The sequence below is a fragment of the Solea senegalensis genome, linkage group LG11, assembly GCF_019176455.1.
Source record: "Solea senegalensis isolate Sse05_10M linkage group LG11, IFAPA_SoseM_1, whole genome shotgun sequence".
NCBI classification, from domain to species: domain Eukaryota; kingdom Metazoa; phylum Chordata; class Actinopteri; order Pleuronectiformes; family Soleidae; genus Solea; species Solea senegalensis.
The window spans coordinates 23,803,086-23,818,700 of NC_058031.1; the positions used below are offsets into that span (position 1 = coordinate 23,803,086).

Consider the following 15,615-nt stretch of genomic DNA (forward strand, 5'->3'; position numbering starts at 1 on the left):
AGAGAAACTCAGTCACTATTTGTCTAAAATTCATTGAAATGACATCACAATATCGGTCAGAAAAAATGGAATTAGATATTTTGACCTAAATCATTGAGCCTGAATAAAAGCTATGGTGTTAAAAATGTAAAACATCACAAGATTTAACTTTCAATTCCATCTACACCTGTAAGATTAATTATTAAAATAACACAAGAATTACTTTATATTTAGTTATTGACTTAGTCGGATTCAATACTGCAAAGTTTAACTTTAACTAATCATGAATATTTTACAGTTATTGGCTTTATTACAAAATAACATATTTAGATTTCGTTAACGACCACCTGCAGTACCGTCACAGTCCACCGGGGGTCTGGCAGAAAAAATGTAATTTGCGCTTTTTTAAAGATTTGGGCGGAGACTTTAAGTGGATGGGGCGGAGCCTTTAAGCTCTAGCGTGCATAGAGCATAATAATAAAAAGACAACAATGACAAAGTTTGTAATAAATAAAATTATATTTCACCTTCAGTTTAAATTAGAGCTTCACAGTAAACACAGTTCGTTCCAGTCGGATGTCACATGACCTCAGTGGTGACATCATCATGGGGTCGGGTGAGGTCAGGTGTTGTCGCTGAACACCTGTCCCAAGACGGCGAGTCGAGCGCTGAACGGCTGCACGGGACACGACAGCGGCGGCGGCGTCGACTTCTTCTCGCCAGCTTTCAGCACAATGCTGTCCGAGTGGCCGGTGGGCGGGGCCTCTGTGTCTCTGTGGGCGGGGGGCTGTGATTGGCGGTCGGGCTGCGACAGGTGCAGCAGGAGCTCTCGCAGCTGCTGGCGGTCGTGACGGTGGCGGCTGCAGCAGTAAAGTGCCGCTGGGTCCAGTGGGTGAGCCTCCGTGTTGAAGACGAAGCCGCCGGCGCCGAGGACGCACTGACCGCCCTCGCCGCCCTCCTCCCAAGACCCGCCCCCCTCTGTGCCCCCACCATGCAGGAAGTGGGCAGGGTCAAAGAGTAGGTAAAGGTACTTGATGGTTTCGGCGAGGAAGAAAGACTCCATCCTGTTGTCCAGCTGATGATCGCGCAGATCTTTGACCTGCAACGCGAAAAAAAACAGTTTTATTTCTGTGCAGTTACACCTGTGACCACCAGAGGGAGCAGTGGACATTACATGTCATTTAGCAGACGCTTTTATCCAAAGCGATTTACAATGGAATTGAGTACAATCAGTGGTTGTCAGGGGTGGAGTCGAACTTGCGACCATTGCGTCCATGATGTCTTTCGCACACAGGGCACCGGTCTTAACCACTGAGCCACTCCACCCCCAAGCTGTAGTTTTTGTTCGTGATTTTCCACTCGCTAACAAATTTCACACGTTACAGCTCATCGCGATTGAACGACACGATGTTTGAACTTTAGCCAGTTTTCTTTTTCTTATATTTAAATGAAGTTTTTGTGATTTTTCTTTGCTCCATATTTGTGATATTTTTGGTTCGACAGATTTATCGATTATGAAAATAATCAGAATTTGACGTTGTGATTAAAGTCGTGAACTTAAAGCTTTGTTTGCGTGTTTGTTGGTGGACAGACACACACTCACACTCGCGTATCCACACGACGTCTTGGCGATCTTCTCGATGGACTCGAGCGCGTCGAGGCCCAGCTGCAGGTAGGTGTGGTCACCTGTGGCTCTGAACAGGTACATGGCGCTCTCTATTAACTCTGGAAAACAAACACTTCATTGATTCACAGATTCTTCACAGACCGCGTTGTTACGGACGCTGTGATTGGCCCAGAGGTCTGACCTGGTCTCAGTGGGTAACCCTCTCTCTTATCCACCGTGTGACCCTGAGGGATGCTGTAGAACTCGGGCAGACCTCCGTACTGTCTCCACACAGAGTAATAGTTCTGGAAGGTTCTCACGGCTCCATCCAGGTTCCCTAACAACGACTGACACCACAACAACAACAACAACAACAGGTGAAAATAACGCTGACCACGCCCTTCAACGACAAACGTTTAAACTTTGGTTCAGGTTGGATCTTCTGTCGTGAAGGTATGACAGGTTCGTAACTCTGGCGCCACCTAGTGCAAAATTGGCCCAAAATGGCCGTCAGTTCTAAAATGGCTTTGGTAAAATGTTGTTGCTTTTTGTCTGTATGTAAAGTGGGCGTGGTCACTGCTTAGCCACCCCCGTTAACCAAACCTGCTGTACACCTTTTATTGTTCAGTAAAAAAAAACCTCACTTGCTAACAATGCTAGCCCGAGCTAGGTTAGCAGTGGTCACTCCCACTTCTGACTCTCGATATAAATGTAACACACTTTGAAGCTAAAGCTTTTATGCGAGCATCTGTGTGTGTGTGTGTGTGTGTGTGTGTGTGTGTGTGTTACCTGCAGACCGGGCCAGAACGCCTCCAGACTCTGAAACACCGGCATGGTAACGGTGCCTTTATGCATCTGGACCCACAGATACCAGTCATCGAAGCGAGTGTAGTTCTGAATGGCTCGGTCGTATTCTGTGACAGAGACACGCCCATGTGAACGTGATTTCACCGTGAACGTGATTTAACTGCCGTGAGTGAAGAATGTGGACTTGTTTTTTTTTTACCCAGGAACATGTGGAGCAGTTCCTCATCCTGCAGCATGATGGCACCTTTCACCAGATACTCAAAGTAGGAGTCCACGCCAGCGCCGATGCCGGCATCCTGAGCGACCCACTTCTTTGACACGACGTCAATGTGGTTCCCAACCTGGACAGAAAGACAGACGAGACAGAGATGACGACGGACACAGAGACAGAAGAAAAGAGTCAAAACAGCAGGAGTGGAAAAGTCGTCACCAGTCCGATGTCAGATCTGGTCGTCCACAGAGACTTCAGAGCTCGCCGCGCCGTGTCCTCAAACGTGGTGTCCCCTGTCAGTCGACTCAGCGCCGCAAACTCCAGGATGAACGTCCCCACGCCGGCCGTGCAGGTGACCGGCGTTTCCGAGGGACTGACGCCGCGCAGCAGGTTAACCGTCCCGTACGGCATCCCCGAGGGTGTCTGAAATGCTGGACGGCACGCGGTCATGTGACATCGTCTTCATTTGGAGTGTGCGTGTGTGTGTGTGCGTGCGTGTTTCATACCAGGCAGCAGTTTCCTGGCAGCGTCCTCTGCCATCCTCAGCAGTGGACCAGAACACGGCCAACCGGGTTCCAGCTCCATCCCTGCTCGCCCCGACAACAGGTGAGCGGAGAGGAGACCGCCCACCACTGCGCACGCACACACACACACACAGATGAATGAATCACAGATTAGTGTTTTAGTCTGGATTAGAATAAAAACCTCTCTCTCTGTGTCGTCACCTCTGATGTTGGTTTCAAACACTGACGCGTTGACATCGATGTCAAAGTCCACGTTGTCCTGAAGCAGCGACGCCACGCGACGGAACTCTGTACCATTGCCCAAAACCTACACACGCACACGCACACATACATACACACATGCACACACACGCACACATTTTTGTCGTCATATTTTTTTGTTTTTAATGAACGACATATTAACTTTAAACGTCATTTTTATTCAAAAACAATATAAATATATATAAATAGAATAAATCTAAATGATATTTTACCAGCAACGTGTCGAGAGCATCGATCAGAGTCAGAGAGAAACTGTGGACGAGAGAAAAAACGTTTGAGACAAAACAAACAAACAACAGCAACGGAAGAAAACGGTGTCGTAAACAAACACACCTGCCCCAGGTGTCCTGTCCGTCACAGGTGAGTGGGCGGAGCTCGTCATAGGGGAAGGCGTGGTCTAGGTAACTGTCATAGGCGTGGTAGAACATGGACTTGATGCGTTGTCTGAAACACAAACAGCTTCACTTTTACTGACATAAATACATAAATATAGTGTATACTGTATAAGTGTGTATATACATATACACAGGTGCACTATTAACAAATTGTCATTAGTAATAATATTATTATTATTATCATTATTATTATTATTATTATTATTATTATTAATAATAATAATAAAGAAGTGTTTTATGACTGATATTAAATTTGTGTGTCAAATGAGAGACTTTGTATCTATGGATTTCTGGTTAAATTCTGCTGTAAAAATCAACCACTTATTTTACACAGACATGTTTTATTTATTTAAAACATTTTAATTAGAACATTTGACGTTGTGTGTGTGTGAGTGAAAATGTGTAAAATTCTGCTGAATCAGCTTGTAAAAAATGTTTTATTAACTGATGTTACATTTGAGTTTTGTGAGTGAGACTTTTTATAGTATAAATGTGTGCATATATGGTTAAAATCTGCTGCAAAAACGTGTAAAAATGAATTCATCATCACATAAAGATATGGTTTGTAACTGATATTAAATTTGATTTTTCATGAGTCAAATAAGATACTTTTTATTGTATAAATCCGTGGTTTTGTGGTTAAATTCTGCTGTAAAAGCTTGTTACAAAAAAATTACCTGTTAGATAACGACATTTTTATAGTGAAAATCTTTAGATTTTGTTTACAATGAACGAATTATTACGTAAAGACATGGTTTATTTATCAAAAAAAACATTTGTTTATGAATGCTGTGGTTTCATGAGCGAAATCAGAGACGGTTTACAGTGAAAATCTGGTTGTAGTTGTTAGTTTTCAGACTGAACAAAGTTGTGTTTTGACACTTTCAGATGAAATTATGATAAATAATGATGAGATAACGCTGGAATAACGACCTGACAGCGAACATCTGCTCCTCACTGAAGTGACGAGCCGCCGCATCATCGTTGAGCAGCAGCGACAGAAACAGCAGCGACACACAGGCGGGAGCGCGCATGGACGCAGCCGAAAACCCCCGAGCACGACCGGAGAAACCCGAGGACACCCAGAGAGACGCGGAGCTTCAGATAAAAACGAGAGAAAACGCACAGAATGAGCGGTTCTGTCGGAAACGTTCTGTTGATCTCTCTGCTGCTGTTGTTGCTAATGCTACAGCAGAGAAACAGGAAGTGGACCAACCGCGCATGCGTCAACATCGGTTTTTTTTTTTCTTCTTCTTCCTGCTACTTTATTGACACAACAAATTGACAGAACGAAACAACACACTGTTATTTTACACTGGTTATTTTTGATCGTGAAGTGATTTTCTGTTGTTCCGCGTCTTTGACATGTGATTGTTTTTTTGTTTTTTTGTTTTTTTTAATGTGATTGTGGGAGGAGTCAAATTCAAACAAGTCGTCTGCACCTGAGATTTAGACAAACAGGTGTCAATGTCGTCATTTACATGTGAAACTACTAAACCATCTTTAAATCCATAAAATGGACATTTACGCCCGATTTTTTAAAGTCCGTGAAGGCAACACGGGAGCATCCACCACGTGACGCTGTTTTTGGTTGCCATGGAGACCGAGAAGGAAGCCAATGAAGCTGTTGGTGAGTTACATTTGTAGTTAAAGTTCGTTACGTTCACGTGGAATATTTGACCCATTGTTTTCTTTTGAGCAGAAACTAGTTTACACTCAATGGTTTTCTTTAGTAATGTGTATTTAGTAACGTTATTTATTGTTCATAATTTTCTTCTTTCGGTTTTCTCCACCACCAAAATTTTATGAACTCAGTTAGTTTTTCGTAGCTATTTTACAGCTGTTTGTGAAATTCTTTGATAGAATTACGATTACATCCATGACATTGTTGCATTACAACACTGCCGTCGTTGATGTCTTTGATCTTTGATAATTTCACATCAAAGGGTTCATGGTATCTATGTTTTAATGGCAATGATATGACTTCACTCTTACGCTTGATGATTTAATTTACTTTGTGTCTTTGATTTCATTAGTTTTAACAAATATCAGGTAAAAAATACACTGGAGGTGACATAATATAATGCTAATGCTAACATGTGCTAATGCTAAAGTAGTGTTTAAGCAACAAAAACAGATTCATCAGATTCAAAGCCGACAGTCATTGACACTAGTTTATTTAATGTTTATAAAAATGTATATTAAAGACTGAATGTTAGTCATTGTGTAATAGTTTACTAACCTTAGCTAATGTTAACTGGTCTAGGTTTAACAGGTGCTAATGCTAATATAGCTTCAGGTTTAGTTGAACAATCATTAACAGTGTAGTTTATTTCTTTGTTTTTCAAACTAACGTTAGCTGGTTAGCTTCTTCTGTGGTTAGCCGTAGGCTTACCTGGTACAGGCTAACAGGAGCTAATGCTATGTTAGCTTCTGATAAGTGTAATATTTGACTTAAATCTTAAAAAATAATCAACAGATTTAACATTTGCAGTCATAAACACTTTACTAACTGAATTTAAGTCGATGTCTTTAGTTCTCTGTAGTTTACTAACCTTAGTTAAAATTCATTGGTACGGGTTAGCAGGTGCTAATGCTAATCTAGCTTCTGTAATATTAGTTTAACGACTAAATAGATTCAACAGATTCTTTCATGAATATTGTAGTTTATCTAAACGTTTTAATGATAATGATGAAGTTTATTTACATGAAACTTGTCTGAACTAGCTTCCTGTTCAGTGAAAGATGAAATGCTGTTTGACAAACTAAAAACAAAAACAGATTAAACAGCTACAATCAAGAACATTTCTGATAGTACTAATGATAATAAGGATGTTTATATTAAAAATGGTAGTTTAGTCATTTTTCGAGGTTACTGAACCTAATGCTAATGCTAAGCTAGCTACTGGTTCAGTGGAAGATAAAAAATACTGTTGTTGTTTTTTTACATGACGACAGTTTCTGTGTCTGGACCTGAAATAAACAACGTAAACTCGAGGTGAGGAAAAAAATATTTTTTCACATCTGCACAATGTGTGTGTGTGTGTGTATGTTCAACACGTAACTATTTAAATATATCCTTTTAATATGTTTATTAAAGTTGGAGACAGACGAGCAACTGAGGGAACAGACACAAGAGGAGGAAGAGTCACCTCAACAGCCTCTGTGAATACACACACACACACACACACACACACACCAATGTCCACAGAGAAAGTCAGTATTTTAACGTGACAGCGTGTGATAATGGACTCATGTCATGTTACAAAAGATAGTCAGTTTATAATATCTACATCACACGTTCACATCTCACTGTTAGACAGACTTTTCCTACAGGAAACTGAAGTTTGTAAACCACTCACTCTCCCACACCAAAGTCCATAGAGAAAACCAGTGATTTTAACATTACATTACATTACATGTGATTTATCAGACGCTTTTATCCAAAGCGACTTACAATGGAATTGAGTACAATCAGCCAGGGGTGGAGTTGAACTTGCGACCGTTGCAACCATGATGTCTTTTCGCACGCAAGGTACCGGTCTTAACCACTGAGCCACTCCACCCTGCATGTTGTCTTCACCAGCTTGAACATGGCCGACGCCTCCTATCCCAGGTCCTACACCACTAACACTTCTCAGGAGAATGAACTGTTGGCCATCGCCGACAACTTCCACCGTCAGTTTTCTCACCTGCATCCTGAACGCAAGCGGCTGCTGCTCTGCCCCGTCAACGAGTGTGGAGTAAAGGTGACGTGCGTTCATGTTTACGCGTCTGTGTATCGGTGTCTCTGTGTATGTGTGTATGTGTGTATTTGTGTCTGTGTATCTGTGTCTCTGTGTCTCTGTGTATATGTGTCTGTCTGTGTATGTGTGTCTGTCTGTGTGTCTCTGTCTCTGTGTGTCTCTGTCTCTGTCTCTGTCTGTCTGTCTCAGTGTGTCTGTGTGTGTCTGTGTCTCTGTCTCTGTGTGTCTGTGTGTATGTCTGTGTCTGTGTCTCTGTCTCTGTGTGTCTGTGTGTGTCTGTGTCTGTGTCTCTGTCTCTGTGTGTGTCTGTCTGTGTCTCTGTGTGTATGTCTGTGTGTCTGTGTGTGTCTGTGAGTCTGTGTCTCTGTCTCTCTGTCTCTGTGTGTGTCTCTGTGTGTGTGTGTGTGTGTGTGTGTGTGTGTGTGTCTGTGTCTGTGTCTCTGTCTCTGTGTGTGTCTGTCTGTGTCTCTGTGTGTCTGTGTCTGTGTCTCTGTGTGTGTCTGTGTCTCTGTCTCTGTGTGTGTCTGTCTGTGTGTCTGTGTCTCTGTCTCTGTGTGTGTCTGTCTGTGTCTCTGTCTCTGTGTGTATGTCTGTGTGTCTGTGAGTCTGTGTCTCTGTCTCTCTCTGTCTCTGTGTGTCTCTGTGTGTGTGTGTGTGTGTGTGTGTGTGTGTGTGTGTCTGTGTCTCTGTCTCTGTGTGTGTCTGTCTGTGTCTCTGTGTGTCTGTGTCTGTGTCTCTGTGTGTGTCTGTGTCTCTGTCTCTGTGTGTGTCTGTCTGTGTCTCTGTGTGTCTGTGTCTCTGTCTCTGTGTGTGTCTGTGTCTCTGGCTCTGTGTATGTCTGTCTGTGTCTCTGTCTCTGTCTCTGTGTGTCTGTGTGTCTGTCCATCTGTCTGTGTGTCATGACACCGTGTGTTTGTTCCATCATCAGAAGTTTGTGTCGACGACGATACGACCTGCTCCCACGGATCATCCTGAACTGTATAGCTGGCAGGGCTGTGCCTCGTTTGTGTCTGACTTCCTGACCCTGGAGCCTCTAGAGCTGCCCTACGACCCCGTCAGTGAACATGCACACACACACACACACACACCATATGACTGTATACCTACCTACTACCTAATTATCTACCTGGCTAATTACCTACTTACTTTTAAAGAAGTTACTGACTCACACACTAAACTTTCATTCTCATTTTCAGAACATGAAAGTATATCATACAGTTTCTTGAGTTATCAGCAGCTCTACGTTAGCAAGTGTCTAGTTAACCAAGTGTTTACGAATAATCTTGACTTCCTGTTTATTTTTACATGAAATGTTTCTCCCACAACAAACAACAAATGTTTCACTCGATACACTACCTCCAATACCTCTGTTGCCCACCAGTGGGAAACCCTGACTTACTTTCGTGTGTGTGTGTGTGTGTGTGTTGTGGTCACAGCCCGCTCGTCTCTTCTCGTCCACACTCGTTATGCAAAATCAGAGAGCCACGAGTTTTGAGTACGCCGTCCTGCTGTGCGGTCTGCTGCTCGGCGCCGACTACGACGCCTACTGCGTCAGCGGCTACGCCCACCGAGAGATGTGTCTGTTGGACCAGAGGTTGCAGGACTGCCCCCTGCTGGGCACTCAGGCGGAGGTACGTACCGCCCTGCAACTCGACAACTGCGTTTAAGTACAAATTTGTAGAATTTGTACTTTGTTTTGATGTTATTTTATGCAAAATATTGTACTTGTGTGTGTGTCCAGAAGGTGGCGTCAGAACATCAGTCCCCGCAGGACAAATACACGGTGAGACCTCCACGGCAGCTAAAGAGTCACTTTGAGGAGCAGCTGCAGGAGAAGAAGAAGGAACAGGAGGCAGAAGCTGCCTCGCTTCACGAACAGGAAGTGGAGGAGGTAACGTGGCGACACACAGCGTTACACAGTGTCTAGGTTTAGCTTCTTTCACACTAAAATGTTTGGGTGTAACTGTGATTATTAAGCCTGGGAGAAGCTGTTCAGTGGCCCTGTTAAAAATGATTTTGAACAAATTACTTTTCACTCTCTGTCCCGGTGCAGCCGGGTGAGCAGCGACCCTTTGACCCCCTGTGGGTTCATTGCTGGGTCCTGGTTCTGTCCGGGTGTCGCGGTGTCCAAGAGAACTTCTTCATCGACCCTCTGAGCGGCCTCAGCTACAGCACTGACACTGCCAGCTTCCTGGGCATCGAGAGCCTGTGGAACACCTTCAACTGCTATGTCAACAAACAGGACTGTGGGCGGGGCTGCGGGGTGAGTTCACGACACACCGTCCAATTTAGAGTCAGGGTCACAGGGTCACGCAGACTGATGTTCTGATGTTGGCGAGTTTAGTTCATGCTAAACTCACTGTTGAATCGTACCGACTAACCTACCTACTAATCTACCAACTAACCTACCCACTAACCTACCCACTAATCTACCCACTAATCTACCCACTAACCTATCTACTAACCTAACTAACCTACTTACCTACCTGCATAACCTACCCACTAACCAACCTGCTAACTACCTCACCTACCACTAACCTACCCAATCTGCTAACCTACTAAACCTACCTACCTGACTACCCTAACCTGCTACTAAACTACCTACTAACTACCAACTTACTAACCTACTTACTAACCCTACGACTAACCTACTACTAACCTCTGCCTAACCTAACCTAACTAACCTGCTACTAACCTAACCTTCTGCAATAACCTGCCCACTAACCTGCCTAACAACTTAACTAACCTACTAAACCTACTTACTAACCTAACAACTAACCTACTTACTTACCTACTGACTAACCTACCTAAATCTACCGACTAACTGCACTAACCTACCACTAACCTGCCCACTAATCTACCGACCCTCCTAATAATCTACCGACTAACCTACTTACTAACCTACTGGCTTACAAATCTGCTAACGACTAATCTACTAACCTATCTACTAACCTGCCAACTAACCTGCCTAACCTACCGACTACCTACCTACTTACTAACCTACTAACCTACTAACCTACTAACCTACCTAATCTACCACTAACCTGCTTACTAACCTACCAACCTAACCTACTTAACCTACCCTCTACTGAGTAACCTACCTACACTACTAACCTACTGCCTTACCTACAAATCTAACTAACCTACTTACTAACCTAATCTCAAACCTATCTACTAACCTACCCCTAGAATCTAACTAACCTACCCACTAATCTGCTGACTAATCTACCTACTAACCTACCTACTAACCTACTTACTAACCTACCCACTAATCTGCCGACTAATCTACCGACTAACCTACCAACTAACTTACCTACCAGTGACGTGCAGTGAGGTTCATGACTGGGGAGGCACTCATCGGATGTACAAATATATGAACCTAAAATAGAAGCTTATATTTCAATTCTGACCTTAATTGAAACATTTAGTTGTTTTAAAAGCTTTTAGTTATGCTTTAATCAATTAAACCACAAGACTCTGCAGGCTCACAGCGCCCTCTGCCTTGAGTCAGGCGTACTGTTTGTCTCACAGCTGTTTGATAACTAATCTGCTAATCTTATAACTAATAGATTTTGGAAAGTCAGAGCACATCATCAGAGTGTTTTATTTTGGATGTACAGAGGGACAGCGACACATTATTTGCTGTTTGTGAGGTATTACCAACACCATTCACCGAGCGGCACGGCAAGGTGCTGCCTCACGACACGTCTCCTCCTGCATTTGAACGGGACATGCAGAGATTTTGACATTCTTAATTGAAAGTATTTTTTATCACTGGATTTGTACGGAAAAGGATTTGTAATACAGGAGGCTCTGCCTCCCCTGAATGCACGGCACTGCTACCTACTAACCTACCTACTTAATAATCTACTATCTCCCTACTTGTGTGTGTGTGTGTGTGTGTGTGTAGGACGTGCTGTATGACCTGGAGGATGTGAACCTGTGGGAGCCGGTCATCTACGGAGCAACAAGTAAAAAGGAGCTGATGCTGGAAATCGAGAAGGATGAGCAGCGTTTGTTCTCTCAATACATAGAGGTGTGTGTGTGTGTGCGTGTGTGTGTGCGTGTGTTCAGCTCAGACACAAAAGTCAGTCAAACACACTTTTTGTCTTGAAGCCGCTCAGAAAATAAGAATATTTTGAGTAGCCAGAAGGGGGCGACTTCTCCGGTTGCCAAAAGAAACTTAAATTTTCCTGTTTGACAGTAGTCTGAGGCCTTTGGTGTGGGAGAGTGAGTGGTTGTCACTTTAAAATATTGATTTTAACACTGAGTTGTTTGTGTTGACGATACAAAGGAGGACGAAGACGTGCAGCTGGCAGAGTACAAGGAAGAGGAGAAGGAGGAGGAGGATGAGGAGGAGCCCCAGCCGTTTGCGATGCCCACACCGTGGGTCACTTACATCAACATCACCAATCAAGGTAGAGCGCCTCCTACTGGTGATCTGCTCATGTGACACAGCAGCGACTGACCTGTCGTCTCTCCCTCAGACCTGGAGACTCGTTTTCCCAGAGGACAGAAGGTGAATCGCTACAGGAAAGCTAAGCTGGAGCAGTTTGTCCCGTACCTGAGGATGGACGGTCTGGTGTCCCGACTGAGCCTCTACAAAGACCGGGACTGTGAGTGTGGACCAGCAGACACTGGTGAAGACACATGGACCACGAGGTTCAGTGTTACAGCAGTGTGTGTGTGTGTGTGTGTGTTGAAGGCACTGAGGTTGCCATGGTGAAGGAGGAGTACCTGCACAGATCTGATCACCTGGAGCAGAGAGAGGTCAACAAGGTCGAAGACTTCACCACAGATCGCTTCAAAAGAGGACGACGCTTCCATCTCATCTGTAAATCTACTTCCTGTTGTATCTCATCTGTAAATCTACTTCCTGTTGTATCTCATCTGTTGTATCTCATCTGTAAACCTAATCTCATCTGTTCTGTCCAATCTCATCTGTAAATCTACTTCCTGTTGTATCTCATCTGTAAATGTACTTCCTGTTCCATCTCATCTGTAAATCTACTGCCTGTTCCATCTCATCTGTAAATCTACTTCCTGTTCCATCTCATCTGTAAATCTACTTCCTGTTTCATCTCATCTGTAAATCTACTTCCTGGTCCTGGTTCTGACTTGTTGGTCCTGGTTGTGACCTGCTGGTCCTGGTTCTGACTTGTTGATCCTGGTTGTGACCTGCTGGTCCTGGTTCTGGTTCAGTCCACAGGTACCGGTCCATGACGGTGGACAGTATTCATGAGATGGAGTTCAGTGACGCGGCTCGTGTGGATGATCTGGTTTGGAGGGTGGTGACACCAGGAGAGATGACGGAGACGTTCCACGCTCGACCGGACTTCCTGTACTACAGACGCTCCGTGTTCGGCCGACACGTCCAGTTCTCGCAAAACAAGGAGGCCGACCCGAAGATCCACCTGGTTCAGGTAAACACCAAAACCTGTCCAGATCCCAGACCTTTAAATTCACAAAGTTCTGGACTGACTGGAAAGATGCAGCTCCTCCTTGTAGCATAAATATAAAGTCTTTATTTTGCGATTGTGATAATGAAAGTCCTGGATCCTGGATCACACCAGGATCAGGTCTGGCTTAGACTGGTCTCTAACGTCCACGATGGTCTGTGAAGGTGGTGGAGCGTTTCCATAGAGACGAATCCAAAGCAGCCAACGAGGACGTGGCAGAGCGCGTGTTCATGATGAGCGAGGGACGCATCGACGTGACCTTTCACCTGCGGGAGCACAGGATCATCGCGCTGAAGATGAGCTTCACCACGGCGGCAGAGAACACGCAGCAACGGAGAGGGGAGGAGCTAACACCTGCACAGGTACGCATGCGCGCGCACACACACACACAATAAAAGTTTCTACAGACACACTGTTAAACGTGCTGTTCTGTGTGTGTGTGTGTGTGTGTGTCTCTCTGTGTTTATGTGTGTGTGTCTCTCTGTGTGTCTGTGTCGGTGTGTGTGTGTCTCTGCGTGTCTGTGTCTCTTGTGTGTATGTGTGTGTGTGTTAGATGGAGTGTCTCAGGACTCCGACTCTGCGTGAGATGACGTCTTTGATGGCGGATGAGGATAAAGTGTCTGTCCACATCAAAGAGTCCATGAAAGAGGTAACAATGAGGTTATATGACTGATCACATGACTGTAAATAATATCTTCATCCTGAAATCCATGTTCCTGGGTTTAATCTCAATAAAAATCCATGTTCCAAGTAAAATCCATGTTCCTGGGTTTAATCTCAAGTAAAAAATCCATGTTCCTGGGTTTAATCCTAAAGTAAAAAATCCATGATCCTGGGTTTAATCCTAAAGTAAAACATCCATGTTCCTGGGTTTAATCATAAAGTAAAAAATCCATGTTCCTGGGTTTAATCCTGAATTTTTATTCTGATATTCTGATCCATGTACTCATGTTTACGTTGTCAGCTGATGTAACGTTACCTGTGGACAGGTGAGAGACATTGTGTCCTGCAGAGAGAAGGAAGAGACAGACATTTACCTCTTGTTTTCTCCATGGACGACAGTAGGGGCCGCCAGAGCGCGCACGCAGAGAGAGGAAATGGTGAGACACACACACACACACACACACACACACACACACACTGACCTGAACTTCCTGTCCCTGCAGGAGAGCCTGGCTGAGGAGGAGCACCAGTGGCTGCTGGAGAAGGAGAAGGACATTCTGGCTCCGGTTCTGCTCCGACTGAGCAACCCGAGGACTCTGAGCGCCAAAGACGCCAAACACCTGCGTCAGGACTGTCTGAATGAGTTCAGACACAGACTGGCAGAGAGACAGAACATCATCCTGCAACGCTTCGAGAAGGTAAACCACCATTCACACTCTCCCACAGAAACCCCATAGAGAAAATCAGTGATTTTAGCTCACAGGGACAGCTGCTGGTCTACTGCTGCCTCGTGTGGTCACTTTGTGTTACTAAGATAAGTCGGAAAGAAACATTTCAAATGCCGAATTCACAAAAATAAGACATTTAGCAGTGGATCAACAACTCCTGTGTGCTGTGATTTTAAAATCACGGATTTTCTCTATGACCTTTGGTGTGGGAACAAACATCCTGTTGGAAAAGTCTGTCTCACAGTGAGATAAACACGGGAACATGTTCTTAAAGACATCGTAGACTTAAACTGACGTAGGTTTTTGTGAGTCTGCTGGATTCTTAGCAGCAGGGGGCACTCTCAGTCAGTACCTCATAAAACCTGATCACTTTGAAGACTTTAGAGAAGATGGACGTGTGTGTGTGTGTGTGTGTGTGTGTGTGTGCGTGCAGGAGAAACAGGAGCTGCAGATGAAACAGGAGTGGTACCAAAGGAACCAGCTGAACATGACGGAGCAGGAGGAGGAGGAGTATCAGAGATCCTGCTGCGAGAAAACTCTGACCATACACGTGATCGAGAAACGACTGGACATGTACGACACTCACACACACACCTGCACACAATAGTTCCACATAATGTATATATATGTATATATATATAAGTGAAAATGAATAGTTTTGGATCATTTTGTTGTGTTTTTCTCTCACAGGCACAAAGAAGAAGCTCCGGCGAAGCTGCTGGAGTTTGATCATAAACTGAGAGAAGATGATCGTTTGGTTCGTCTGCTGCTCAAGTGTCCACACTGAGCTCAACTACATGTCCCACAATGCACCAGGGCTACACAAACAATCCCTAAACACACTAATATGGGAAAATAATGCGAGAAAACAGGAAACAGATGCAAATGATTAAAATGTTCCTCATAGTTTTCAGGTATTGTTAAGGTTTTACATTTATGTCAGTAGGTGGCACTTTAGGTTATAGAAGAGGATCAGGGTGATGCGTGAGAATGTTTTTAGAAACAAAAAAAGAAGAAAAAAGCAAGAATTCTAAGTCTGTGAAAATATTTCACAGAATTTCAAAATAAAAGTTTTTGTTTTGATACGAAACAACATATGGTTCACAATGAAAAAATATAATTATCATTCAAAATGAATCTATAAATAACAGACAGTATTTTTGATGATATTTCACAGAATTTGACACAGTTTGCTTTTAATATGAATTATTTTATAGAAAATGTATTTATGATGCA

General features: G+C 43.9%; 2 protein-coding genes across 7 annotated transcripts; one reads left to right on the plus strand and one right to left on the minus strand.

Moving 5' to 3' along the window:
• Window positions 1-479: 479 nt before the first annotated feature.
• On the minus strand, window positions 480-4,988 carry edem2 (ER degradation enhancer, mannosidase alpha-like 2). 2 transcript variants are annotated; one of them, XM_044038975.1, is made up of 11 exons: window positions 4,717-4,988; window positions 3,722-3,832; window positions 3,601-3,640; window positions 3,329-3,434; window positions 3,110-3,235; window positions 2,823-3,034; window positions 2,592-2,733; window positions 2,375-2,499; window positions 1,788-1,932; window positions 1,583-1,704; window positions 480-1,078 (listed from the first exon to the last, which is right to left on the minus strand). In XM_044038975.1, the coding sequence occupies exons 1-11, from the start codon at window positions 4,815-4,817 to the stop codon at window positions 602-604; spliced, it is 1,707 nt and encodes a 568-aa protein (XP_043894910.1). In that variant the 5' UTR covers window positions 4,818-4,988; the 3' UTR covers window positions 480-601. The 2 variants fall into 2 exon arrangements, with proteins under 2 accessions (XP_043894910.1, XP_043894909.1); XM_044038974.1 differs by having other exon boundaries at window positions 3,601-3,832.
• A 171-nt stretch (window positions 4,989-5,159) lies between these two features.
• On the plus strand, window positions 5,160-15,535 carry LOC122777631 (dynein regulatory complex subunit 7-like). Of its 5 annotated transcripts, none has more exons than XM_044038972.1 (19): window positions 5,387-5,413; window positions 6,742-6,781; window positions 6,884-6,948; window positions 7,319-7,532; window positions 8,458-8,583; window positions 8,966-9,160; window positions 9,271-9,420; window positions 9,583-9,792; window positions 11,440-11,565; window positions 11,824-11,947; window positions 12,017-12,145; window positions 12,235-12,363; window positions 12,732-12,952; window positions 13,153-13,350; window positions 13,542-13,637; window positions 13,978-14,088; window positions 14,155-14,349; window positions 14,813-14,952; window positions 15,070-15,535. In XM_044038972.1, the coding sequence occupies exons 4-19, from the start codon at window positions 7,377-7,379 to the stop codon at window positions 15,164-15,166; spliced, it is 2,403 nt and encodes an 800-aa protein (XP_043894907.1). In that variant the 5' UTR covers window positions 5,387-5,413; window positions 6,742-6,781; window positions 6,884-6,948; window positions 7,319-7,376; the 3' UTR covers window positions 15,167-15,535. The 5 variants fall into 5 exon arrangements, with proteins under 5 accessions (XP_043894904.1, XP_043894905.1, XP_043894908.1 ...); XM_044038971.1 differs by having other exon boundaries at window positions 7,370-7,532; XM_044038969.1 differs by lacking the exon at window positions 6,884-6,948 and having other exon boundaries at window positions 5,160-5,413; window positions 7,370-7,532.
• Window positions 15,536-15,615: the final 80 nt, after the last annotated feature.

Excerpts from the sequence above, each read along its gene's own strand:
- edem2 (XM_044038974.1), bottom strand. The coding sequence starts at position 4,817 with ATGCGCGCTCCCGCCTGTGTGTCGCTGCTGTTTCTGTCGCTGCTGCTC. Across the intron at positions 3,035-3,109 it reads TGCCAGGAAACTGCTGCCTG|CATTTCAGACACCCTCGGGG; the intron begins GTATGAAACACG and ends CGTGCCGTCCAG. Across the intron at positions 1,933-2,374 it reads CGTTCTGGCCCGGTCTGCAG|TCGTTGTTAGGGAACCTGGA; the intron begins GTAACACACACA and ends TTGTGGTGTCAG.
- LOC122777631 (XM_044038969.1), top strand. The coding sequence starts at position 5,380 with ATGGAGACCGAGAAGGAAGCCAATGAAGCTGTTG. Across the intron at positions 9,793-11,439 it reads ACTGTGGGCGGGGCTGCGGG|GACGTGCTGTATGACCTGGA; the intron begins GTGAGTTCACGA and ends GTGTGTGTGTAG. Across the intron at positions 14,953-15,069 it reads ATCGAGAAACGACTGGACAT|GCACAAAGAAGAAGCTCCGG; the intron begins GTACGACACTCA and ends TTTCTCTCACAG.